At 44.1% G+C, this 27617-nt stretch overlaps 1 protein-coding gene across 1 annotated transcript in view; it reads right to left on the bottom strand.

Moving 5' to 3' along the window:
- Positions 1–27617, bottom strand: part of ANTXR1 (ANTXR cell adhesion molecule 1) — a 258924-nt gene that overhangs the window by 38474 nt on the left and 192833 nt on the right. Inside the window, exon 17 of the mRNA XM_006049074.4 lies at positions 22912–22992. Within this exon, the coding sequence (XP_006049136.1) occupies positions 22912–22992 (81 nt within the window). The remainder of the gene's footprint in view (positions 1–22911; positions 22993–27617) is intronic.

Genomic DNA, 27617 nt, shown 5'->3' with positions numbered 1-27617 from the left:
GAGAAAGTTAGGGTGGGGGGACCTCTATGAAATGCTAGATGAATGGGACATGAAGCAGGGTGATGATGGATCAGAGGCAGAAAGCATCTCGGAGACCTGGCAGGGACTGGCAAAGAAGAGACATGATTTGCATTGAGTTACAATCAGAGGACAGGAAAGGCCAGGATCATTTGGGTTAGGGCATGGTGTGAGTGGAGGTCTAGATGCAGGAATACATAGGGCCTGTCCACTGAAACAGTGTCTCAAAGGGAAGACTGTATTGTGTAGGACTCATGGACAGGCGGGCAGAGTCTGATCCACTGTGCAGGGTGATGGGGGTCAGGGGGTTGGGGGGAAATGCTGGGCAGCCCAGCACTTCCCAAATTTGCCTTCCACAGGGTGCAAGTGATGCTCAATCAAAACAGAGCAGTCATTTTCAAGTTTGGGAAATATGGCATGATACATTCCATGGGAATTCTTTGGAGATTCCCAACGCAATTGGGTCATGAAAGCATCTTTGAAGTCTTGCAGATTAAAAAGCAAAACAAAACCAAACCTTTAACACTGTCAAGTGTGGCATTCCCCAAACTTATTTGATGCCTATGAGCAGCTGGGGAATAAATGTCCATAAAACACATCTTGTGTGCAGGCAGTGGGAACCAGTGGAGGTTTCAGAGAGGGCATAGTTCATTGCTTTCAAGGAGTCAGAACTCTCTCACATCAGAGAGCAGGGGGTGTGGGGCATATGCAGACGTGCCAAACACCTGCTGCTATGGTTAATCGCCCTCTGTTTTCCTGGGAAGAAGCTGGCTGGCTGGAAGGTGAAGGAGAGCGAGTTCTCATTCCTTAGCACTGAGAGCATTAATGAAGGCTCAACGTGCACGCCAAGAAAATATTTTCTCTGGCTGGAGAAGGGGCTACATATACATATACACGCACATAGAAACTTGCTGACTGGCAACACTGTTGGTCTTACTTTTTTTGTTTTGTTTTGTTTAGCCAAAGCCTGAGCATCCTCGAAGGAAAAGCTGAAGTCATACCTCCTATCTGCAGTCTCTTTCAACCAAACGACCTCTGGCTTACCCCCTCCACTCACGATCTCTCCATTTTACTGTCAGCAGCAAACAATCACTTTATGACACACCACCCGGTTTCTTTCCCATCCGCTCTGTCCCCTAATCAGGAGTGCCTACCCCAAGCTGGGTCCCAGTGTGCACGGTGCCTTGGCTGATGATTGGCATATATGACAATGCATTCTGCTTTTTCAGTCTCCAAATGGCAGCAAGGCAAATGAATGTGCAAATGACTCATCTTCCTGCCAGCCCCAATGTGAGAAAGAACAGAATCACTTCTCTATTATTTCCATGGAAGAGATTCTGGAATACAATAAGGTCTCACTGTTCATCTCGATGTGATTCCAGAGCTTACCAAGCATAGTCAAGAGGCTGACAGCGAGGCATGACAAGAATTCACAAAGCGAAACCAAAGGGTGACACACAAGAGTGCTCTGCTGGAGTTTCCTTCTGCTCTCTGGGTATGGTGGAAAGGCCCCTACTGGGTGATTGGGATGTGAATTTCCAGGACACAGTGTGTTGGGAAGGACACTGCAGGAGGTAGAGGGGGCTAGAGGGACAGCCAGATGGAAAGAGGGATGAGCACCCATCAGCTAGTCTCATCAGCTGTGTTACCACAATACTTTCTTCCTTTCTCTTTTTCTTGGCTGCACTGGGTCTTCGTTGCACACGGGCTTTCTCTAGTTGTGGTGCATAGGCTTAGTTGTCCCATGGCATGTGGGACCTTAGTTCCCCAACCAGGGATGGAACCTGTATCCTCTGCATTGGAAGGTGGATTCTTAACCACTGGGCCTCCAGGGAAGTCCCTCTATAATACATTCAGATTGCATTCACTCCTTGCCACTTCTGCTCTATTCTTGCCAGGCCATCACCACTGCCCCTCACCCAGCTCTATTTGCAACGAGCTCCTTACTGGTTTCCCAGTTTCTGCTCTGGGTCCTACAATCCCTTCTCCCCATTGAATCAAGAGCAGTTTGGTTGAATGTGCATCACACCATGTCCCTCCCCTGCTAACCCTCTACTCCATGCAGCCTTCCTGTTAACACACAGAGTAAAATCCAGTCCCTGGTTTACAAGCCTTGCCCTCTTATCTCTTACTGCACTTGGTGACTTCCTCCAACAAGCCACGCTCTCTCCAGCCATACAGGCATCACACTGTTGTTCGTCTCCTGATCTTGACATGGCTAGTTCCTGCTTGTCGTTGACACCTTAACTTCAGTGCCACCTCTCCAGTGCCCATCTCTCCAAAGAGAGGGCTTTTCTAACCACACAGGCTAGGTGTTTATTTTCTTTCTATACCACCACCCTACTTTAATTCTTGGCATAGCACATAACACTTGGGTACTGGGAACCCTACAGTGCAGACCGCAGGGAGGGACCATGGCCTCCTGGTTCACTGGGGCTTAGCCTGACAAATAAACGTGATGAGTGAATAAATGCTAGCTTTTCCATGTATCAGCCATGGACTCAAGAGGCTCTTGAGTCCTCTGTAAAGTGCATTTCCTCCTCTGTAAAACAGGGATGAGAACACTTACATCAAAGGGTGATCAGAGGAAATGCATTCAAAATAATTACACATTATGAAGCTCCTGGTAAATACAAGTTATTATTTCCCAAGTCAAGTCAGTTTTCTTTTTGGTAAAATGGGGATAATATTTGCTTTCTAGGAATTTTTCAAAGATAAAGCAGAAAATCCAATAAATGTGCAGATATCTAGAACAAAGTTTTAAATGTAGCAAACTTTTCTTCCCTGTGATGATAGTACAAGGAAGCTTAAAAACAAAACCCTCCATGCTGGTTTGGAGCACGCCAAGACTTTTGGCTCCGAACAAGAAGTTTGGAATAGGAACTGGCCTAGAAAGGCAAAGTCACAGCTGACCTAACAGAAAACCAGGAAGGGCAGACTGTGACCCCAAACTCTGAAATGATCCTTATGTGTACTAAATAGAGATGGCTGGAAGAGGCGGGGCCTGTATGAAATCATGTTGTCCCTCCTTTCACAAGTGTCTTGCAGGCTAGTTCTCTAGACCAGCACAACCAACAGAAGTGTCACACAAACCACATACGTAGTCTTCAGCTTTCTAGTAGCCCCATTTGTAAAAAGTAAAGAAACAGCTGAGAGTATTTTTAATAATAGATCCAGAATGTTATCATTTCAACATGTGACCAATATAAAAATGACTGGTTCCAAACTGGGAAAGGAGTATGTTAAGGCTGTATATTGTCACCCTGTTTATTTAACTTATATGCAGAGTACATCATGCAAAATGCTGGGCTGGATGAAGCACAAGCTGGAATCAGGATTGCTGGGAGAAATATCAATAACCTCAGACATGCAGATGATACCACCCTTATGGCAGAAAGTGAAGAGGAACTAAAGAGCTTCTTGATGAAAGTGAAAGAGGAGAGTGAAAAAGCTGGCTTAAAATTCAACATCCAAAAGGTAAGATCATGGGATCCAGTCCCATCACTTCACGGCAAATAAATGGTTAAACAGTGCAAACAGTGACAGACTTTATTTTTTTGGGTTCCAAAATCACTGCAGATGGTGACTGCAAACATGAAACTAAAAGATGCTTGCTCCTTCGAAGAAAAGCTATGATCAACCTAGACAGAATATTAAAAAGCAGAGACATTACTTTGCTGACAAAGGTCCATCTAGTCAAAGCTATGGTTTTTCCAGTAGTCATGTACGGATGTGAGAGTTGGACCATAAAGAAAGCTGAGCGCCAAAGAATTGATGCTTTTGAACTGTGGTGTTGGAGAAGACTCTTGAGAGTCCTTGGACTGCGAGGAGATCAAACCAGTCAGTTCTAAAGGAAATCAGTCCTGAATATTCATTGGAAGAACTTATGCTGAAGCTGAAGCTCCAATATTCTGGCCACCTGATATGAAGAACTGACTCCTTGGAAAAGACCCTGATGCTGGGAAAGATCGCAGGCAGGAGGAGAAGGGGATGACAGAGGATGAGATGGTTGGATGACATCACTGTCTCAATGGACATGAGTGTGAGTAAGCTCTGGGAGTTGGTGGTAGACAGGGAAGCCTGGCGTACTACAGTCCATGGGGTCGCAAAGAGTTGGACATGACAGTGACTGAACTGAATTGAAAGATATCGTTTACAATCTGTTTTTCATGCTACATCTTTGAAAATCCAGAGTGTACTTCACACGTACAGTACATGGCATTTCTGACTAGTCACATTTCAAGTGCTCAATAGCCACATGTGGCTGGGGGCTGCCTTATGGGACTGTGGAGCCCTACACTTTACATTTTTTAGAAAAATTTGCTTTAATTTTTAAATTTTGCTGTGCCAGGTGTTAGTTGTGGCATGTAGGGTCTAGTTCCCTGACCAGGGATTGAACCCAGTCCCCCAGCATTGGGAGTGTGGAGTCTTAGCCACTGGGCCACCAGGCAAGTCCCTAGATTCTCCTTTTGAGGTGTTCAAGATCTCTTGCTACTTGTGAGGGTGAAAGGGGAGGTCACAAATAATTTTGTAAAACACTCCATTTATTTGTAAAAGACTCCACTTAGTTGCCTACTGTTTTCCACAGCTGGAAGAAAAGTTCTAGTTGACTCTTTCGCTGGCCAGTGACGAGCTTAAAAGAAAATTTAAGAGTTTAAATTCCTGTCATGGAAATACTTTTATCTTCTGATTTCCATAGACTCTTTAAGGTATGTAAAACTGTTTGAAACTGTGCCCCTCTGTCTGTCTGTCTGTCTATTTATCTATCCTCTGGAAGTGATAGGAAGCTTTATACTCATTTAAAATCAAATCATGCCCTTTTTCTCTCACCCTGTGTTTCAGAGAAAGATTTATGAGAAGCTGTGTTTCTTCAGGGTGGGACAGTTTGGTCCATGGCTTGCAAAGCAAGAGAAGTTCAAAAATCAAATTGTTGTCTTTAAAAAATATCAAACTTGGAAATGGATTAGAACTAAACACATCAATGGAATGAGCTTAAGAGAGCAAGAAAACGATTACAAGGTAAAGTTATCCAAAAATTGTTCTCCCTTGATTCATAAATCTGTTATGTAGTCTCAGGCTTTTTGGACATAGATGGATGAGTTATAAAGGACAGGCATCAAAGCTTGGCTGTGTCCACCGAGGATCAGAACAGTCATTTCACTATTGGCATTTACAGTAATTTGAAGGCATAGTAACACTGCTGGATGAAACTGGAATTTTCACACGGGTAGGTAAGTCTTTTGGAAGCTTCCATCTGTGTTGCTTATTAGTGACCTTGTGTGGGATGTAGCCACGTGGGTTGTTGGTGTATGTGATGTGAACTGCTTATAACCCTAGTTTTTTGCTAGGAGGTTCTGTTGTGAATCATTAGCAAACACGTTTTAACTTTAGGCCACCAGCAGAGGATCTAGAGCAGAACAAGCCAGGGCAGCTGATGTGGTACAGTGGGGACCATGGGCTACAGGAGTTCTGTACTTATTCCTGGTTTGGAGGGATGCTTACTGTCTATAAGCACAGAAGGTAACCTCAGTTCTACAGCTGCCTTGGCCATCTCTGGAGGACCATACATACCCCGGGCCTACAGACATGGTGGAGCATCAAGGCTGTGGCTTCATTAATTTTGGTAAGTTTGTTTCCACCACCAATTGGAAAATATTCCCTCTTCTTTCCATTTCTCTCTACCTCCATGCTTAAGAAGTCCAGCCCTGCTTGGTCAGAACTACTTCCCTGTTAGAAAAACAGAAGGGAGGATTCCACAGTGGACTTTCCAGTGGACCCACTTTGATTAATGATCCCAGTAAGGGGCATGGATGTCTGTTATGATGTCCAATTTTCCAGACTCTGTGACATTCAAGAGTTTCCCATTACAAATCACCTTGAGTGAGCAGTAGAGAATGTGGAAAAGCTTACACAAGATTTATTCCTATTTAGAGCTTATATTCGAGTTGGAGTCACAGAGGCCTTGGAAAGTAGGTACACTGGGGATTGAGGCCAGTGACTGGGTGTCAGCTGCTTAGGGCCACCCAGTCAATGGGGTGACCCAATCCAGATATTGGGGGGATACAGGAATGCACACAGGTGCTGAAGGCTAGAGGAGTGAGCGCCCCTGAAGCTAACTCTGCCATTACTATGGATTCCGAACATAGCTCTGCTCTCGATGGTCTTAGCCAAAAGAAAAAATGGGAAAACACTAAAACGTTAAACAAATATCACAAGAATGAATTTACAAAGTAAGACGAGTAAAGTCAGAAAGTCGTTTTCCTCTCAAATTTTCTATTTTCAAAAAATTTAAAGGAAAAGTCAAAGTTATTAACGGCAATGACAGAAAGTATGAACAGCAATTATAATGAAAGTTTAATGTTTTAATAATGCTCAATCAAGTGGCGTAGTAGTAAAGAAACTGCCTGCCAATGCAGGAGATGCAAGAGATGTGGGTAAGATCCCTGGGTCGGGAAAATCCCCTGGAGCAGGAAATGACACCCTCTGCCAGTATTCTTCCCTGGAGAATTCCATGGGCAGAGGAGACTGGTGGGCTACAGTCGATGGGGTCACAAAGAGTCGGACACGACTGAGCACACATGCAAACTGTTGGTGTAGTGAGGTGAGTGATAGGTGTGTACACATAGGTGCATGTGCGAATATAACTGAATAAACTGAATGCTCAGTCAGCCTCATTTTACCTGAAGATGCCCCTACGAGAACATGTGAACGCTCCCTCTTTGTTAAAGGTGAGGATTTTTTTGAGACATCTTTGGGCACTGCTGAAATGCAGGTACCTATGGAGGGAATCTTATAAAAGTTTACAAACAGCTATGACCTGGGGGTCACAGAAAAAGTCTTCACAGAACAAGAAAACAAATTGAACCACGTTCTCAGTGCTCTGAGGGAAAGGAAAGGAAAGGAAAGGAAACGTCCCTTTCCTCAAATCAGTTACTGCTTCCTCAGGCAGTGAAATGTCAGTACTGCCTTTAAATTAAAATGGTGTGAAATTTTGAGGCAGCAGCTGTGAGCACAGGAGGAATGAAGGACCAGACAATGAGCAGGAGTCAGGGGAGAGCCTCAGAGAGCTGGGCACCCAAAAGATGTGAGCAGCTGTATGGGTGGAGAAGGCAGAGCTGGGAGGTGGAGTGTGACTGCTCTCCCCTCCCCCTCCAGTGTCAGCCTGGGCCACCTCTTTCAGCTAGTCTCCTGTCTGAGCCTTCATACATGCTGTTTCTCCCACCCAAATGCCTTTCCCTCACTTCACCAGGAGAGTTCATCCTTTAAATCTCAGTCCAACGGTCTCTTTTCAAAGTCTTCCCTGGTCGCCCAGCCTGGATTAAATCTCTGTGTTCTATGCTCCCATGAAACTTCAGATGCTCCCCACAGTTCCATACCACTCATCACATCAAGTTCTAATTTAGTGCTTTTCTGACTATGCTGATGAACATCCCACAAGGGCAGGGATTGGCCTCATTCATGTAAATCCCCATTGCCTAGCACGGTACCTGCTGTAGGGTCGGAGCTCAAGACCAGTGCATGGGTGCACTCTGTCTTAGACACAGTGTTGGTGATAAAGGGAGAGGCAGGCAGAGGTGGAATCAGTAAGAGAAAATATGAGGTAACTTGGGAACATAGCACATGGAAAAGAGGGCAGGTCACTAAGGGAGGCAAGCAGTGGGTACGCCATCTTGGGCAGGGTATAAAAATGGAACAGCGCTGGGAGGTGGGCAAAGTTAAGCAGACAGGAAAGGAGGGGTTTGGGTCACAGGGACCAGCTCTACCTCCCAAAATTCAGTCTGGTTTACCTTTTCTTCAAGGGATCAAGCCGAATCATGAGCCCCACCCTCTTCTCCTGGCCTGGGGAGAGAACTCAGGAGAGCCAGGGTATGTAAAGGGCTGGAGGGGTCTGGTCCTGCCACTTCCAATAATTCCCTTTGTAACTGTGAATGAAGCAGGGATCTTAGTATGAGAGCATTAATCTAACTAATATGAAAATAGGAGATAAGTAAAGCAGTGATGGGGAGCATCCGAGAAAATGTACTTGGGAGTGTTTGGAGGTGTCCCCATCAGCTTGCTAAACATCAGTTTCCTTATCTTGAAAATGAAGGGACTGAGATCATGAGGAACCTCCAACCCATTCCTGAGACTCAGGGTCAGGTTGAGGTGAGGGGGTAATGGGAATACTGGGAGAAGGTGTGTGTGTGTGTGTGTGTGTCTACAGCAGACTGTGAATTCTGGAAGGATATCTCCTAGGTCAGATCCTGCCACCTAAGATTCAACCTAACACTTTTGGACCAGAATAGAACTCCCCACCAACCTGGGTTAAATAAATCTTAATTGAGGCCTATGGCAGAGGTGTAGACCACTCACTAGAGATGATCTTTTCCGATGCCCTCAGCTGAAAGAGAAGGCCCATATTTGCCAAGTGGCTAGACATAAACATCACACTTGAGCAAAGTAGAAAACTTCCTACAATGTTATACACTTGGATGAAATTTTGACCCTAGAACCAAGCCCAATTTCCCTTAGTCCTGACTCTCTTTGGCAGGAAAAAGAAATGAGATCAGAGAATTTCAAGAGGGGTGTCTCTATTACCCAGCCCTGCCTTCTTCAACCCCCAAATTCTCTTCTGTTTGCTATTTGCAACTTGATACCAGGACTTGACCTGTTGCTGCAGCTGTTTGGGAGATGAGGCAATTCAAAGGTGAAAGTCATCAGCTAAGCAATAAAATGATGATCCTGATGAGTATGGAAATATGTATGGGTGTGGAAAAAGGAGGGGTTAGGTTATGGGAGATTGAAAGAGGAGGAAGAGACCTCAGCCACTTCAGATACCTTCACAATTATTTATTTAAAGAGACCTCCCACTGAGAGCAGGAAGTTAGTTCAAAAAAAAAACCCAAAAAACAAATCCCTCAAGATGGTATATTTTGCAGCATCAACTTTGGGTTTAACCTCCAAAAAAAGTTAACTTTGCAGGTTTCGGGTACAGTTTGGTTTTTGCTGTGGACAGAGGATGTCTTGAACTTTTTCTTTTGTAAAATCAGGTGGGTAAGCCAAGAATTCTAAGTACTCATGTTCCTCTCCAATGAGACAGTGAAGGAGAGATTTCCAAGGGTGAGAACTGAATAAATACTACTGAGAATTCAAACATCCAGGGAAGGGGCTCAGCCAAAATAAATCACACCCTCTAGGAACATTTGCTATAATTTGCCTTTTTTTTTTTTCTTAAATGATCTAGTCTTACAAAAGTTTATGAAAGGTCAGAAGTCAGTGGCCAGCAAGTTGGACTTTCTCTCCAGATCTTTTGGGGACTTTACATCTTGGTGTCAGACACTGATAGAAATTTTGAAGATCCCTGTTTACTCAAAGTAAAAACCAATATATTCTATGCAAACTTCTTTTTCCCCACTTTAAAATACAAATGTCTATTTTTTCAGCAGTTCTGTGAATTGAATTAAAGAGCAGAGGGACTAAGAAAAAAGCCTTATATAAAGCCTATTGTCTATTGTGCAAGAAGGAATTGACCTTTACATAAAGACATTAATACAGTAATTTGATTCTTTTAGTCACTGCTGATTTAAATATGAGAGAGGAATTCTGAGAAGTTTTTCTTGTGTGCAGAGATCTAACTTCGTTGAAATCAATTGTAGTTTTTAGGGTAAAGAAGGGAAGAAAATGAACTCCCATCTGTTTGAATTATTTACACTTGTCATTTTGTTTCATCCTGACAGACCAATATCATTAATTATTAGCTTATTAACTATTTACCAACACATTGGATCCTTTGCATTCTTGAGCTTTGGTAGAATGATTTTAACTGGGCTGTTCTGCAAGACAAAGATGCCTATGGCCAAGTTTTCTACATACATTAAAAACAATTAAAAACTCTATCAATATTTTGTCAAACCAGAGCTTTGCAAAACTTTTGAGAAACTGTGCCTGAAATCAAATGTCTTGAAATACAATGCAATTTGGCACTCTAATATTTATCCCAGATGAAGACTAGCTCAAAATGGTGATAGTGTAAAATTTTCAGTCCCTATCATCAGGGTGGTAATATCTCACCCTTGTTCCCCCTCCAGCCTCAGGAGGTACACTCTGTATCCCGTCCTGGGGTGTCTCCTCTCACTCAGCAGGTTGGCCATGGGCACTAACGGGCTGCAGGCTGGTCCTGGAAACCTGCTACCCTGACCTTTCTACTTCCTGTCTGCCCAAGTCCCAGCTTTCCTCCAAAGCCCACTTCAAGCCCTTCCAGTCCAGGAGAAGGGCTGCCATCCTCGCAGGTGACTGCCCTTCCTGTGGCTTTCATTCCCTTCAGCAATCTTGGTCTGTCCCGGGAGCTACCTTGACCACCATCTGTTCTGTCTCCTCAACCTTAGCCATCTGTTCTTTGAGGTCTCACACTTGTTTGCCTTTTCCCCAGAGCCCTTCCCAGCACCTCAGTAATATTTGTTGAAAAGGATCTCACTTAGAAAGTTGGGTAAACATTTCCTGCTCTCAGGTTTGCTCCGTACATTTTATTTTCACCAATCAGTGTTGTCAGAACAGAGGCGTTTACTAGCGATGCAATGAAGCAAATTCAGAGGAAAACTGAAGTAAGGAGTTTCAAACGCAAAATGTTACTCGGCAGACAGACAGGAAATGACTGATAAGAGCCTCAGGGTCAGGTGAACTTTCCACAGAATATTAACCAACCAATTGTGTGTATTATGGACACTGGGACTTGCCCAAGTCATCCATTTTCACCACGTGTTTGGGATGTGTCTTAGAATGTGCTGGTATTTATGTACTTGGATCTGCTGTTTCATCAGCAAGCTGTTCAAATGGGGATGTTCATGGCTTTACATAGCCGCCATGTGTTTTAAAATTGCCAATATTCAGGAAGAAATGTCTTATCAGCACACATAGAACAGTGGTTTTAATGATTTTAATTGCCTAGCAATTTGAAAAATTGTTTCCCCCTTATGTTAACAGGGATAAAATTAAATAAAAGAATCAGACATTAAGTTATATACAGGCATGATCACAAGTGAAGAAAGAAAAAAGATAATATAGGGTAAAAACTCTATTAACTATGTAAATGCTTTCTTGGTGAGTACAAGCAGTGGTGAGAAGGACGTTGCTAGGAATGATAAAGTTGGGGGAACCCACTGGACTGAGCAGTAGTATCTAAAGCAATCCTTGGGAGGAAATGAGTTGCTTTGTATTTTCATATGATGGGGGCCATCACTAGCCCACATGGTGCTTTTGTGTGAGTCAGGAAGAGACTTTCCTCTCTGAGCTGGGATGCAGACCTGTCTCAGGGAGCTTGACCAATGATGTTCAGGGTGGTCCTCTGTCACAGGGCACAGCCTGCACATCCAGGTGTATGCATTTCTGGTAAACAATTCTTTGGAAAATGGACATGATTTTAAAGAGCACAGTGGCCACTTAAAGAAAAGTGACCCTGCGAGGACATAGTAGAGTGAGAGACTAACTCCAGAATTGTTGGTTTAACCTAATCCTGACCAAGGACATTTGTCAATGGCTTTGTCTATGAAACTCAGGGCTCTGCCACAATATTGATACATGACAATTATCTCACTTAAGTAGCTGATTATAACCTAGTATAAAACTAGTAATTGGTAATTGACAGATATTATGGGATTAATTTATCAGAGAAATGGGAGGCCGCCACTAACAAAAGAAGTGGGAGGCCGCCACTAACAAAAAATACCCCAATGCAGTTAGCACTGCCCTTTAGGTGCCATGGGTAGAGAAGATCATTATTTCCATTTTGCCACCAAGAAATAAAACATACAGCAATATATTCTAGGGACCCAACAATGGGCTGTCTTGCAGGTGGAGTTTTGAAGTGAAATTGCTTGTAACATGGCATCCCAAATTACCATGTTTCTTGCATGAAGACTCTGGAGAAGGAAATGGCAAGCCACTCCAGTACTCTTGCTTGGAAAATCCCACGGACAAAGGAGCGTGGTAGGCTATAGTCCACGGGGTCGCAAAGAGTCGGACACGACAGAGTGACTTCACTTTCACTTTGCATGAAAAGAGATACCCACCCTGGAACTGCAGAAAGTGCGGATGCACGGGAGAGGTAGAATTCCGAAGGTGTGGCTGGTTTCCTCATCCTCTCCTCAGACAGTCTACGTCTACATGCCCTGCTTGGCTGGCCTATCACAGGGAAGATAGAGGCCACTGAATGGGGGAGAGCCCATCTTGGACTTTGCCACTGAGGTCACTAAGGAAGAGAGGCATATCCCGGCCTCTAGGTCATCTATTTCCTCAGGGCTCTTGCTCTCTAACAGTGAGCTCTTCAGTCTCAGCTCCTCCTGGTCTTGCATCATGAGCCCTTCATCTTTCTTAAGTCCTTCATCCTGATCAAACAAAGAGCCTTTTTCAAGCCCAGCTCTCCTCCAGCCACTGCTTTGGTTCTCCCTTCCCATTTTCCACTAAGCCTCACTCCTGCCCCCATCGTTGCACTGAATCCACGTCACTAAGACCTCCAGGATCTTCTTACTGCTAGTAATTAGAGGACCTGTCAGCTTGCATCTAAATTTCCCATACTTGATGCTGTTGACCCCAGCCTCCTCTGTGATGAGCCATCTTCCCTTGGCTTCCATGACCCAAACTCTCCTGTCACACCTGCTCTTTCTTTGGCTGGTCCTTCTTCGTTTCCCTCTTGTTCTCCTTTTTCTTTCCCCGCCCCAGCTCAAAGGATGTGACCCTGGGTGTTCAGCACTCAAGCCATTTCCCTTCTCTCTCTCCACCCTCTCCCTGGCTCTGCATCTATTCACAACACTTAAGTCTCTGCCTCCTGCCCAGAACTCTCACTGAGAAAAACCGCCTCCTGACAGGTCAGGTGATGTCAGGGGGCATCCAGGGCACACCGTCCACTCTCAGGTCCTGTAGGTGCACACCCTGCACGTATATGACTCTGAGAGTGAGCATTCCTGAAGTGTAATAAGCTGGTGGTACTTACACTCAATTCTGTAAGTTAAAAAGCTAAGTCCTCCTCTTCCCTCCCAAAGCTCTTCTTGCACCCTTATCCTGGTGAATGATGTCACAGTTGGCTCAGACCAAAACCTGGAGGTCCTCCCTGACAACCCGCTCTCTCATCCTCCACACCAGCCAGTTGCCAAATCCAGTCATTCTGTTTCTTCAATATCTCCTAAATCCAGCCTCTTTCTTCCTCCCACCACTGACTCTGGTCAGGCTGCCACCATGTCTACACTGCAGCCAGCGTGACTTTTCTGAAACACAATGTGACCACAACTATGCCGAAAACACCTGGCAGTGATTCTCCACTGTCCCCAGAGTGGGCTCCATGACCAGCACCCCCTCCACCCACTCCCTCCACTCCTCACACTGTCCTCCACCAAACCCTGCTCCTCAAGTCTCCTGAAGAAGCCACAGGCCACCCCCAGATTCTTGCTCAAGATTCCTTCCCACAGAAGAGCCTCCTTCCACAACTCCGCTCTGATCTTAGCCTCAACGCCACTCCTAGAAGCCAGTTTTGATCCAAAGCTGGTGAAATGCCCTTCCTGGGTGTATTCCTTCCCCTGCCCCCAACCTCTCACATGCATTCCAGAGCCATCACACTGGTGTTTGGGGCCTTGACTGTTGGTTGCTGCTTCTCAAGGGACAGGACACAGCTTATTAACTGGTGAACAGCCAGCACAAACTCAGTGCTCATCTCACAGGAAGTGTTTGATAAGTATCTATTTTTTTTTTTTTTAATATTAGCAGCTTATTAGGAACTCCCTTTCTCACTTATACTAGTAACAAGACACTGGTATCAGTATTGTAATCTAGACTTAGTTAATCTGTATAATAACAAGAAAATAGACATTAATCTTTTAACAAAAAAGGACTATATAGAAACTCTTACGTTTTTGGAATATATAGAAACTTTTAGGTTTCTATATTATTCAACAAGTATCTACTGAATGCGTAAAGGATTTGAGGAATCCCAGTGTGGACTTCAAGTCTGATAGTCCTGAATTAAGCCCCAGACCTGCCCCTTCCCAGCTGTGTGTCCCAGGGAAAGTTAATAACCTCCCCGAGAGTCTCAGTTTCTGCTCTATAGAGTGGAGATAGTAGTTCTTCCCCTTCTTGTGAATGGATCTGTGCTTCTGTGTGTGCATGTGTGCTAAGCCGCTTCAGTCGTGTCTGACTCTTTGTGACTCTATGGACTATAGCCCGCCAGGTTCCTCTGTTCATGGGATTCTCCAGGCATGAACACTGGAGTGGGTTGCCATGCCCTCCTCCAGGGGATCTTCCCAACCCAGGGAATGAACTCATGTCTCTTATACCTCCTGTCCTGGCAGGTGGGTTCTTTACCACTAGTTCCACCTGGGAAGCCACTGTTCTATCAGTTCAGTTCAGTTCAGTTGCTCAGTTGTACCGACTCTTTGTGACCCCATGAACCGCAGCACGCCAGGCCTCCCTGTCCATCACCAACTCTCGGAGTCCACCCAAACCCATGTCCATTGAGTCGGTGATGCCATCCAACCATCTCATTCTCTGTCATCCCCTTCTCCTCCTGCCCTCAATCTTTCCCAGCATCAGGGTCTTTTCAAATGAGTCAGCTCTTTGCATCAGGTGGCCAAAGTATCAGAGTTTCAGCTTCAACATCAGTCCTTCCAATGAATATTCAGGACTGATCTCCTTTAGGATGGACTGGTTGGATCTCCCTGCTGTCCAAGGGACTCTCAAGAGTCTTCTCCAACATCACAGTTCAAAAGCATCAATTCTTCGGCACTCAGCTTTCTTTATAGTCCAACTCTCACATCCATACATGACTACTGGAAACACCATAGCCTTGACTAGATGGACTCTTGTTGGCAAAGTAATGTTTCTGCTTTTTAATATGCTGTCTAGGTAGGTGATAACTTTTCTTCCAAGGAGTAAATGTCTTTTAATTTCATGGCTGCAATCACCATCTGCAGTGATTTTGGAGCCCAGAAAAATAAAGTCAGCCACTGTTTCCACTGTTTAACCATTTATTTTCCATGAAGTGACGGGACCAGATGCCATGATCCTAGTTTTCTGAATGTTGAGCTTTAAGCCAACTTTTTCACTCTCCTCTTTCACTTTCATCAAGAGGTGTCAGGAAGCATTTAACAGGAGGCTTCCTGTGTGCTGTTTTGGATCTGTCAGGAATTCTCTCTTCCTTATTAATTCCTGAATATTCAGGAATTAAGAGGAGAGGCAAGCCTCTCCTGGGGGCTGAGGAATCCAGGCATTTCCTTCGTTAGTTTTTCTATACAGTGATAAGTACCCTATTCCTTTTTATGAACCATATGGTAAAAGTGATTATTTACAACCCTCTCTCTTTCATATGGATGACCTCATGTTTCCTTGATAACTTGTAAGTTTTGATTTTATCTCTGCTGAAAAGCTATCTTGTAAGACAGTATAAATACCTACACAATGTTGAATAAAACACATTTGCTCCATCAGAGCTTTGGTCCCTGTGTCTTGCTTTCTTTCTCTCTCTCCCTCTATCTCTTTTTCAGGCTGATCCCTTGGAGCACAGAGGCTCTCTGAGTTCACTTTCCTGCCTGGGCTTCTAAGACCCTCTCGAGAAGGCGCTCTGCACCTTCACCCCATTGAGAGGGTGCCTGAGGCCTCCGTGAACAGAGCAAGCCCCATGTCAGGGGCTTTATTGGCTTTCTGCGTAAACCAAGGAATATCAGCCTCTTTCTCCCTCCTTTATTTTCTTATCAGTCGACTCCAGACCACCAGGTTCTGGTCCATTAAAGGACCTCAACAAAGAGGCTCTTTAGTTCTTCTTCACTTTCTGCCATAAGGTAGTGTCATCTGCATATCTGAGGTTATTGATATTTTTCCCGGCAATCTTGATTCCAGCTTCTATAAACGTCTATAATTAATACAATGCTTTACTCTTCTCTTTCAAATCATGCACTGAACTCCAGGAAGTTAGAATTAACTCCTATTCTAACTGACATCCCCAGTGCCCAGCCCAGGGATGGGTTGCTAGGTGGGAGCACAGTAGATGAAATTTGATGAAAGAATGTTTGAGGGAAGGTAGCCAAGATGAAGATGGAAGAAGGAGGAGGAGGTCATGCAAGGTGCATGAAGAGGGAGAAAAGAGAAAGCAAGAAACAGAGTGCACACACTTTGAGCCTGTTTATGTTGCAGGAGGCTCGTCTGCTTTCGAAGGACTGGGCTGAGGACACTCTGTCCCTGGAGATAACCTGCCCAGATCATTCTTGCCTCTGCAACAGTAGGCAGGCATGGGGCCCACGTGACTGGCCCAGCTCCCTTGCTGGAAACAGCTGTGCAGACGGCAGCCCTGGGGAGCTCAGGGAGAGGATTTCACAACCTCCGCGGCTGCCCCTCAGAGGAGTATCATATGTTGTTTACGTACATCTCCATCTACATGTGTGTTTCCGGGGTCTCTTCTGATTGCAATGAGGCTCAGTCTTGCAAAACAAGTTCAGAGTGTGCCTCATATTTTGTTTTTGCAGATAGCAATGGAGCGATGGAATGTACCAGCCTCCCCATGCTAGATCAGAGAGAAACTGAGGAGCTGAAAACAAAGACGACATCCAACCCCAGTGGCTCCTCCCAGAGCATGTGCAGGGGTTGGGACATTAAAGCTGGGGTAAAAATGCCTGGGGAGGGTTTAGACAGGTTGATATTTTAATTCCATCTGGGAAAGACCCAGGAGGCAGAGTTATATTTTCTCTTTCCTTTCTCTTCACCCAAGCAGTAACAATATTGGAGCAGGAAAAATCTATGCTTATTGTCTGGTGATTGTAATCATCCATTTTCCTTATGCCTATGAAACACAGGATAGAGTTTTTGAAGGGATATTGAGAGTTGCCTTCAAATTGTTCCATGAGGGAAACAGAAGATGCTGCCCAGGACAAGAAATAGAGACTTGGATCAAATCACTGATTGTCAACCCTAGTTGCTTCTTAAAATAACCTGGGGAGCTTTTAAAACTCCTGTATCCAGACTTCATCCCAGAAAAATTAAATAGAATCTGGCACCAGGGCCTTAAAACTCCCCAGATGATTACAACATGCAACCAGATTGAAAATCACTGGATTCTGTGAACCCTGATCTCTGAAACTCCCTTACATTTCTGTGCTTGAAACTAGCAATCTAGGAACAAAACCATCTGCAGCTGGCAAGATTTCTCTGCAACTGGTTGGTATTTAATATTTAGACTTCTGCTAGAGCAGTTATTCCCCAATTAGGCTAATAGGTGTTCTGCAGAGAAACATAGGAAAGTAGTCATTGGTGGTCAAATAAACACAGAGATGCTGACTTCAAGTCCCCAGAAGTTAGGGTTAGAGGGATCTTGATGGGCATCTAATTCCATTTATCTCACTGGTTCCAAAGTGTGGTCTCCAGACCAGTAGCATCAGTATCACCTGGAAGCTTGTTAGAAATGCTAATTTCCAGGCCCCACCCTAGACCTGCTGAGTCAGAAACTCTGACAGTGGGATCCAGCAACCTGTGTTTTAACAAAACTTCTAGGTGATTCTGTGCTCAAGTTTGAGAACTAGTGATCTGCTGCAGGAACTGTTTACTATGTCCTGGCCCAGTGGTTTGACTGGCTTTACCCCTGTTTAGTAACATGGAGCAACCCCAGTGATGCCTGTGGAAGCCCATTTGTTGTTGAAACTCATCTTTCAGTTTTTTAAGACGAAATATGTGTTATTGTAATTTCTACCTGTGGCTTAACTTCATGTCTTCTCTGAAATCATATTCTGTGCTTTAGAGGCTTTAATGTTCCAGGGCTTCTGGTTGATATAACATATAGTTGACAACTCCTGAGGGCACTTCTCCAAAATTTACATAAAATACCCAGGAAGATAAAGAAAAGTTACCAACTCATACCACCACCAAAACTAAAAGTGACAGAATAGAAGTAATAGAAAATTTTTGTGAAAATTTACATCCTCTTGGACTAGAGAAGACTGTTCTAAGTTTGACACCAAAGGCAGAAATTAGAAACATTCATAGATTTAACTATAAAATTATAGGTAATTTCACACGCACTCACACACGCACAGACACAGACACAAAATTAGACTTTAAGTTTCATGAAGTAAGCATCTTATACTTAATGTATACCACTGGATCTTCAAAACATTTGACTAATAAATGAATGAATATGAGTTAAACAAATGGCCATATAAAAATCAAAGCTAAAATATGCAATAGAAAAATAGGATAGAGGCATATATAGGCAATAGACAAAAGGGAAAATAGTTATTTGAACGAAGTTTCACTTCAATAACAGAAAACACAAATTAAATTAACACCTGTCAAATAGATAAGATTAATAATGTTAATGGGAGATGGGATTTTCACAGATGGCAGGCGCTCGTGTTAATTCACACAGTGTTTCAGGCAATAATGAATAATGAGCCCAACCTGGCAATTCATGTCAAAACTTTAAAATTTTGCATGCTGTTTGATTGATTGACGAGACAACTGCATGTTTAATCCTAAGGAAACATTCATGAATGTGCACAATGATCTGGCAACAAGTACACTGATTACAGATAGCTTCATTTGTAAAAATAAACATTTGAAATAAACATTCTAAAAAGAGAAGGCAGGCCGAAATATAAAGTCACAGTTTGCATTTAAAATCACATCATATAATGATATGAAGTGGCATGAAAAGATTACTCCTTGAATACAGGTAAGTGATTAAAAATATTAATGAAAGTGAAAGTCTCTCACTTGTGTCCAACTCTTTGCAACCTGACCCCATGGACTGTAGCCTGACAGGCTCCTCTGTCCATGGAATTCTCTAGGCAAGACTACTGGAGTGGGTTGATATTCCCTTCTCCAGGGCATCTTCCCAACCCAGGGATCAAATCCAGGTCTCCCCCACTGCAGGCAGATTTTTTACCATCTGAACCAAGAGGCCCAGAGAGAAAATATTAATAGTTTATAAAAAGAATGCTTAGCATGATGAGCAAGTTAAAAAGCTCTCAGCTCCCTTTAAGTCTTCTGCCTCAGACTGAACATTCCCAATTCCTTCTGCCATTTGTCCTTGAATGGTAAGAAAATTTTTTGAAGTCAGAGAGGCTCCCATATAGGAAGAATTGGGGACTATCCTGGCAAATGCTCATGGGACACAGGTTCTAATTGCCAGACTTTCCTGCTAAGTCTCTGTGAATGTTCTCTAGTTTGGTAAAACCCCCTTTAAAGCCTGGGTCTGGACAGCAATGTTTTGTGTTTACAGGGGTACCATGGGGACAATGAACAATCTTACCAAGGTAACAGTTCAATAGGTAGAGATGGTGGGAAAGACATCCCAGGCAGAGAAGTTAAGACTGCGCAAAGGCATAGAGACACCAATGATTCTGGCATATTCAGGGAATGGGGAGCAATTCTAGATGGCTGGATCCTCTATGGAGTGATAGGGGAACCAGGGGGAAAAAGTAGATGAAATGACAAGGAAAGCCTTTCTAAATCAAGCTAAGGGTTTGGGGCTTCTTCCTAGCCTTTGAAAGACTGAGGCTTTCGGATGGCATGCTGAGATCCATGTTTTCAAAAGAGCAAAGCGGTGGCTATACACTGGAAGCCAGGGGGTGGTTTAAGCAGAGGATACTATATGGTTGGGGCTTCCCAGGTGGCGCTAGTGGTAAAGAACCTGCCTGACAATGCAGGAGATATAAGAGAAACAGGTTCAATCCTTGGGTTGGGAAGGCGCCCTGGAGGAGGGCATGGTAACCCACTCCCGTATTTTTGCCTGCAGAATCTCATGGACAGAGGAGCCTGATGGGCTACAGTCCACAGAATTGCAAAGAGTTCGACATGACTGAAGCGACTTGGCACACAAGCACCATATGCTTAGTGAGCTTATTAAATTTTAGGATCCTATGTGTTGCTGGTTTGCTATTTAAGTGGCTTCTTTGGTACTTTACCTTCTATGTTGGCTCAGGCTCTCTTGGTGGGCTCCAAAACACAATAGGACTGTGGGCCCACCCCAGGCAGAAAGAGGAAGATGGGTGGTGGCAGTCAGAAAGCATTCATGTCCCCTGCTGTCATCCCATTCATGTTTTCCCTGACCCAGGGAAAACATGGACAGCTCCCAGGAAGTGGGCACCAATCCCAGGGAAGGATGTGACTCTGGGCTCAGGCCTCTCTCAGCCCTCTGCTCTGTGGTGGGGGCTGGAGGCATTCTGCTTTTCCAGCAGCCTCCGAGGCTCTACTGGTGAGCCCATGTTTGCCTCTGTAGAGCAGGGGTGGGTTCATTTGGGGAAGGATAGAGCAGACAGGAACTGAGAAGAACTGCCAGGTTTCTGTGAGATCAACATGTGTTTGAAACAATTCAGAATGTAACTGAGAATGTAATTAGGTGATGTTTGTTTTTGTTTTTGTTTTAAAGGAAAAACTCAGAACCTGTGACTCTTGTTCATGAGCACATGCCTGGATGTAGTCATTTTGAGTTTATGGAAAATGTGGTCAGCCCCATAAATCAGTGCTCAGGAATTCTTACAGAGTCATCCACCGTGCAAAGAAGGCAGGTCTGTAGTGAGTCTGTCGAAGTTATGAAAACAGAACAGAATAAGCACATAATAATAAGCTACAGTATAGTCTTCTCTTCCAGAATTCTTTCCTGAGTTGCGATAAGGTAGCTTTGAATTTCCCTTCCTACATAATCTATGATCTTTTTTGTATACATGTATACATGTACACAACTAGATGTCTGTGGCCATCACCATGATTACAAAGACAAGGTTCTCTGCATCTACTCTCATGAGTCGTCAAGATTTTAGCAGGATTCCTGTAAAGAACGTCCATTTCGAAGTAGGCTGGACAATTGTACTTTGCAACACCTCTAAGAACATGGTCACAAATGTATCCTAATCCTCAGACCTCCCGTCCTTCCCATCTATTATTTTGTGTGACTGGAGAATGAAATTTCAGGGTGGGATTGTATTTCTCAAAAGCACACAGAAGGTCTTCAAATGTGAAAGACACAAGCTTTCATTCAGAATTTGTAAATAAGAGATTCAATCTAGGTGTGATTCATTAGAAGGAACTCCATCCATTTTCATCTCATTTTTGTTAGATTTATCCGATCAGCCATTTGCCCTCAAACAGTTTTAGTTCTTATATCTTATCTACCATAATATTTCTCTTATCCTTCCTCTTTCCTACACTCGATTCTCTGGTTGACCCAGTTTATAAATCTGTTTCTGGCAAACTGGTCAGTGAAGAATGGAATGTTAACAAATCTGAGTGGAGATGTTTTTCAAGTGCTCTGAGAAAAATGGTCTTGTTCATGGACTAGTACATTCTATCACAAAAATAGTACTGCTGAGCCCGAGGAGTTTACCTATCCTATTGTTTCCTTCTTAATCTGTTAGATGCGTTTCATGCAGGCTAAAAAATTTCTTAATTTTCCACAGAAACCATATGTATAACTTACAAGGCCAGATACCACGCTGAGTACAAAGCTGATGGCCAAGGCTCATTTCTGTTAGCTGTTTATACTTTAAAATCTGCTCTAGCAATGTGTTCTTGTTGACTTCCAGACAAAAAACAAATTCTAGAGATCAAGAAGGTCAAGTTGGCCCAGCATTTATATGCCCTGGGTGGTTTTTTTTTTTTTACATCATATTTGCCTGCTGTCCCTGCCACAAGGTGGAGCAGGAACAGCTAGCTGGCAGCAGTCTGCTCAGGCTGTGAAACTTTGGACCAAATTCTCTCAACCACAAGCTACCTGTTGTCACCAGGTGCCTGACTGACCCTGCTCTCGTGTTTTATCAGTTGTACTGTGTTGCAGAGTGGACAGTGCAAAGATGCAGGTATATCTGACATAGTCAATAGCAATATAGTTTGAATTTCTCCACCAACCTTTCACAAACAGAAAAGCACAAGGTAAATAATCATAATAATGTTTGACTGAGCATTACTATTTAATGTGTTCAAACGTTAAGCCAAATGCTTTACAAACATTACTGTCTCCAGCCAGCCACACTGAAGTAATTATTATCAACCACTTTACAATATGAAGAATGGAGTTCAGAGAGGTCAAGGGACTTGCTTAGAGTTTTCCAGGCAGGAAGGAAGCAAAATTCAGACCCAACTCTACCTGATTCAAAAGGAGCCCCAAATTAGACACCTTGATTTTGCTTTTGGGTTAGTGTGCCTGATTCCCAGAGCAGCAGATGAAAGATGCAGGTTGCGGGTGGTTGAGGGAGAATTTGGTCCCAGGCTTTGCTTTGAAGATTTTATAAAAGAGAGACTAGCTCTTCCCAGAAGAGCTAGCAATGGTGTGATTACGGCAGAACTGAGGTTGTTTCCAGCATTGTTATTATTCAGCTTGTCCTGTCCTCTGTTTCCTCATTTACAAAATGAGGACTAAGGCCTCTGTAGCCTCTTCCCTTTCTATCTCCTTCCAGTTGGAGACACTCAGAGCTTGGCCCTGACAGTTTCAGGGCAAATCCTCACTGTGGAAGACCCTCCTGTGATCCTGGACCAGACAAACCCAACACCTGCTGGACGATGGGGGAGTTTTCCCATGGTCCCTATTCCCTGGCTCCACCTTATGGCCCTGGCGTCCTGCTTGTCACCACTGGCCAGTGTGGCCGAGGAGCAGCAGCCCTCTCTCCGGAAGCTGCCTGAGCATCCTTGCTTTATTCACTCACCGTACATGGAAACCCAGCCGCTCAAGTCCTAGGAAGCTAATCTAACCTGTTTCGGTCAAAATCCTTTTCAGAAAAGCAAGTCGAAACTCAAGGTCTTGTAGAACCCAAAATTTGAAAACTAGTATCTGATTTGTCACAACATGAAATGATAGCTGGATTCATTATCTGGAGTCATTCCAGCTCAACAGTCAGAGGCAGAGAGAGAAAAAGAAAAAGAACGCGTGTATGCGACACCGTTAATGAATCCTACCGTGTCTCCTGGCTGTGGACGCATCACGGACACACGATCGTAGCCTTTCCTTAGTAGGACCCACAAGGCATCAAGTTTTCCCTGAAATAAAACAAATGCACCAAGATTACATCTGAAGCTAGATTGAGGGCCCGCAATGACATGAACTTTCCATGCCTCTTCAGTCATGTGAACCACACTTCACCAGCAGTTCAGCTGTCACAGGACGTGACTCTCTAGTTCAAATGTGGATTCAGCAATAGAGGAGAAGAGACGCATCCCAGAGAACCCTGATGCTCACGCAGGAGACACCTGCCGACTGTAGCGCAGCCTCAGGTGTGCAGACCCAGAGCGGTCATCCAGCCTGCTGCCCTCATTGCATTTCTGGGCATCTCCTCTCACTGCAGGTCAAGCTTTTCAACTTGCACTAAAGTTTTTTCTTCCCACTTAGTGTCCCGAGTTTACAAATGAAACAATGAGGACAAATTCAGGAAAATGACTGAACAGAAGCGTGGATGGGGCTAGACCAATGAAAGGGTCCTGGGGCGCAGATCCACGGCTGTCCCCACAAGAGGCTCCAGAATCCTGGGCCTGAGGGACAAATGACCAAGGATCATGGATCACCACAAATCACAGCCCCCTTTGGAGTTGTAGGTGATTGGCTGAATCGGAGAAGATTGAATCTGTGAGGGCTAAAGTTTTCATAGTGCGTGACAAAGGGAGTCTAATGTTCTAGTTCCTGAGACGTGCTGAGTGGAGCTGGCTTCTGCCACTGCAAACACTAAACACACAGGAAAAAAAGGACATTTATTTAGCTTTGCTCTTATTATTAACCCTGGCTGGTGACTCCACCAACAGGCAGAAGTCACCTTTACTTTGTCTGATTTCCCTTCACCACCAGGAAATCTGCTCACCTCCACCTCCACCTCCAAACATGACATTTTAGCCTCTGGAACTGGTGACTACATTCCCTTTCATGGCAAAAAAAGGACTTTGCAGATTTGATTACTGTTGAGTCTTGCTCCAAAGCCACAGGTGCGAACCCTGTACCAAGGCCACAGAAGTGGAGCCCAGAACCAGGTCAACAAGCTAATTGACCCTTTGTTGCCAAAAGCCCCTGATCATCACTAACAGGCCTCCTGACTCCAAATGCGGCAAAGATTTCCACTCTAGGAAACACTATATAGTGCCCCAACCAATCACCTAACACCAACCTTCCAGCAGGAATTTTCTTTGTCTTGAGGCTGTAAAAATTGGCTATTAACCCACAAAGACTGTCAACTCTTCTTGGTCTGTCAGGTCAGCCCACTGTGTCTGCAGTGCCTCTTTTATCTCTGCTCTTTGTTCTTAATAAACTCACTCCCTTCTGAAATGCTGTGTGTCTGGAAAGTCTTTTCCAACCTGCACTCGAATTGCCCCAACAATTATGTTAAGGATCTTAGATTGGGGACATGATCCTGGATCATCTGGATGCACCCAAGCTAACCACATGGATTTGTTTATAAAATTTATGTATTTCACAGGGGTCCTTAACAGAGGGAGGCAGGAGGGTCTAAGTCAGAGAAAGAGATGGAGAAACAGAAGCAGAATCAGAGTGATCCCATGTGAGAAGGACTCAACCCATGGTAGCTGGCTTTGGGGAAGAAAGGGGGCCACAAGCCAATAAGCGGGCAGCTTCTGAAGTCTGGAAAAGATGAGGAGATTCCTAGAGCCTCCAGAAGGAGTGCAGCCCTGGCCTTGCTGTCATCTTAGCCCTGTGAGACCCATTTTGGGCTTCTGACCCCCAGAACTAAAAGACAATAAATCTGTGCAGTCTTAAGCCACTTAGTTAGAGGTAATTTGTTAGAGCAACAGTAGGAAACTAATACAGCCCTTATCACTCCCTGACAAGGACTCTGTTTATTTGCTTAGTATTTGTCTCTGTCATCTGGAATGCCAGCTCCATGAAAGCAGAGGTGCCACTGGTTTTTTTAACTGCTGTATACCCAGCCCTTAGCACAGCTTCTGGTGCTCAGAAAATATGTGTTAGATGAATGAATGCATCCAGTGCTGCTATGTGCAGGGCGAGGTGCTTTTCTGAGTGTCTGCTCGTTTGATTCTCCCAGCAGTCCCAAAGGGTTATGGGGAAGGAATCAGAGAGGTCAACTAACTTGGCCAGAGGCACACAACTTGTAAACTGGAGAGGTGTGACTGGATGCCCCCACCATGTCTAATTCTAAATATTAAAAAAAAATTTTATGGCATTTATTAATTTTTAAATTGAAGTATAGTTGATTTACAATGTTATGTTAATTTCTACTATAAAGCAATGTGACTCAGTTATACACATATCTACATTCTTGTGGCTCCGCTGGTAAAGAATCCACCTGCAATGCAGGAGACCTGGGTTCAATCCCTGGGTTGTGAAGATCCCCCGGAGAAGGGAAAGGCTACGCAGTCCATTGTTCTGGCCTGGAGAATTCCATGGACCATTCCATGTGGTCACAAAAAGTTGGACACGACTGAGCAACTTTCACTTTCACTTCACCTTCTTTTTAAATATTCTTTTCCATTATGGTCTATCACAGGATTTTGAATATAGTTCCCTGTGCAAAGCTCATATCCTTTCTATGATACCAGCTGCAGCTTCTTCCTTGTGCAGATCTTCTGGTCAGAGCACTTTCACTTAGATCCTCTAGAACAGGGTTTCTAAACTGGGGGTTGCAACTCTTCAACCCCTCATGAAATAATTTTGTGTATTAGGATCTGAATTAATAGGAAAGAAAATATTTGAGTTAATGGCACATGGTGAGGATAAGTATGATTTGTGAAAAATGTGTATCAGTTAAACATGCATGGGTGTGAGTATTAGTGTATGAAGTGAATACACACATATGCACACATAAGGATTTACTGGGCCAACATGTATTCCTGTTGGGGTTTCGAGAGCATGTTTGAAAACACTGATCTGTAAGTGGTCTTTGAAGGATAATGCTGAAGGGCTAGGAGAGTCTAGAAAATTCAAGTTCCTTGCCACAAAGCGTTCATAGTGGCAGCATCAATTTAAGAATGCCACTTGAAGAGTTGGTGTTCTGAAGTTATTTTCTGGTGGGTTTTACTCAGATATGAAAAATGTGCTCTGCAACCTTTATCAATGGTCGCTTGAGTTCTTGTGGGTTCAACTCTGTCTTGCTAAGCATAATGTTTCTCATCTCTCTTGCCCAAGTATTTACAAAAACCTCTAAAAATATTCTGGATTGACTTCAGGATGCTGGGAAGGACTGCTGCTGTGTTCAGCATGGTTTTCTGCATTAAACTGTTTCAATCATTGGTTAAATGTTTTCCTTTAAAGTTCTTTGGGATAAGTATTTATGTGTCAGGATATAACCAGGTGGACTTCCTGGATGAATGCCTCTTTTCTTTTCCCTTTTTTAGGGGGGACTCCTGGTAACTGACTTGGTAAATCATCCCCCTCTCAGTATTCTGTGCCCTGATCACTCAACTCCTTGACAAATGAGGTGCAATGAGATGGGGCTAAAAGAAAAAGTGGCTGTTGAGGAAGTGTTATAATTAACTCAGCAGAAATACAAAGTTCCAGGCAGGGAAAAGGGGCAAAAACCACCTAGATGTGCAACACCAGGAGAATGGGTGGCAACAGATCATAGAGCGATATTGAAGCACAAAATGACTGGCTTTAGACTGTATTTTGGGGCTGCCCCTCACCAGCTCTGCTGTGGCCTTGAACAAACTGTTTCATGTCCTTAAGTCTTACCTTCCTCATCTTTAGAAAGAAGAGAGATAATAATATTGTCTGCTCTATGGATATCTTAAAAGGCTTACAATTAGATATTGAAGTAAGATGTGTGCATGGTAAGTCACTTCAGTCATGTCCGACTCTTGGTGACCCTATGGACTGTAGCCCGCCAGGCTCCTCTGTCCCTGGGATTCTCTGGGCAAGAATACTGGAGTGGGTCCCCGAGCCCTCCTCCAGGGGATCTTCCTGACCCAGGGATTGAACCCATGCCTCTTATGTCTCCTGCATTGGCAGGCAGGTTCTTTACCATTAGCGCCACCTGGGAAGCCCTTGAAGTAAGATACTTGTCTCACAGAAAGCATTCATTCAATGTTATCAATGTATTAATCCTTAGGTAAAGTCATTAAAATGATAATTTGGAATGCCCTGTAGAAAGATGGAAATGAATGTAAGATGACGAGTAAGAATCCAACAATTTGTACTTTACAAGCATGGAGCGCCTGTCCTCCACTCTGTCCTGCAACCCCATTTCCGCCTTTCCCCCTGGCTTCTATGACGATGTCTGGGGACCCCCAACACTCCACCACAGCTGCTTTGCTAAGGCTTGGCTAAACCTTGGCTCTGCCTGCTCCTTCTTAACTCTCTCATATCCTTTTCAGCTTCTTCTTCCCCTCCCCTCTGCCTACACTTGATGCAAGGGGGTCCCCTCGGTGTCCCCCCTCTACCAGACTCACCCCCAGGCAGAATGCTCACCCCGCCTACTCTCACCTAGTCTCATGGGTCAAATTTCCACCTGTTTGCCCATGGCTCATATAAGCTTCCAATCCAATTACCAAATCTTAGTTGTAAAGTAAACATATCACAGGTATAAAAAAACCCCAAACATCACATATTGAATAATTTTCCCCCAACCTGCTCCTCCTTTGGCACCCTGCCTTGAGTATGCCATGGAGCACCACCAACATGGAGACAGGCAATGACCAGACAGGCCATT

The sequence above is a fragment of the Bubalus bubalis genome, chromosome 12, assembly GCF_019923935.1.
Source record: "Bubalus bubalis isolate 160015118507 breed Murrah chromosome 12, NDDB_SH_1, whole genome shotgun sequence".
In the NCBI taxonomy this organism is placed as follows: Eukaryota; Metazoa; Chordata; class Mammalia; order Artiodactyla; family Bovidae; genus Bubalus; species Bubalus bubalis.
Note: the sequence above shows the minus strand (reverse complement) of the source record. Positions and strands in the feature narration are given on the sequence as shown.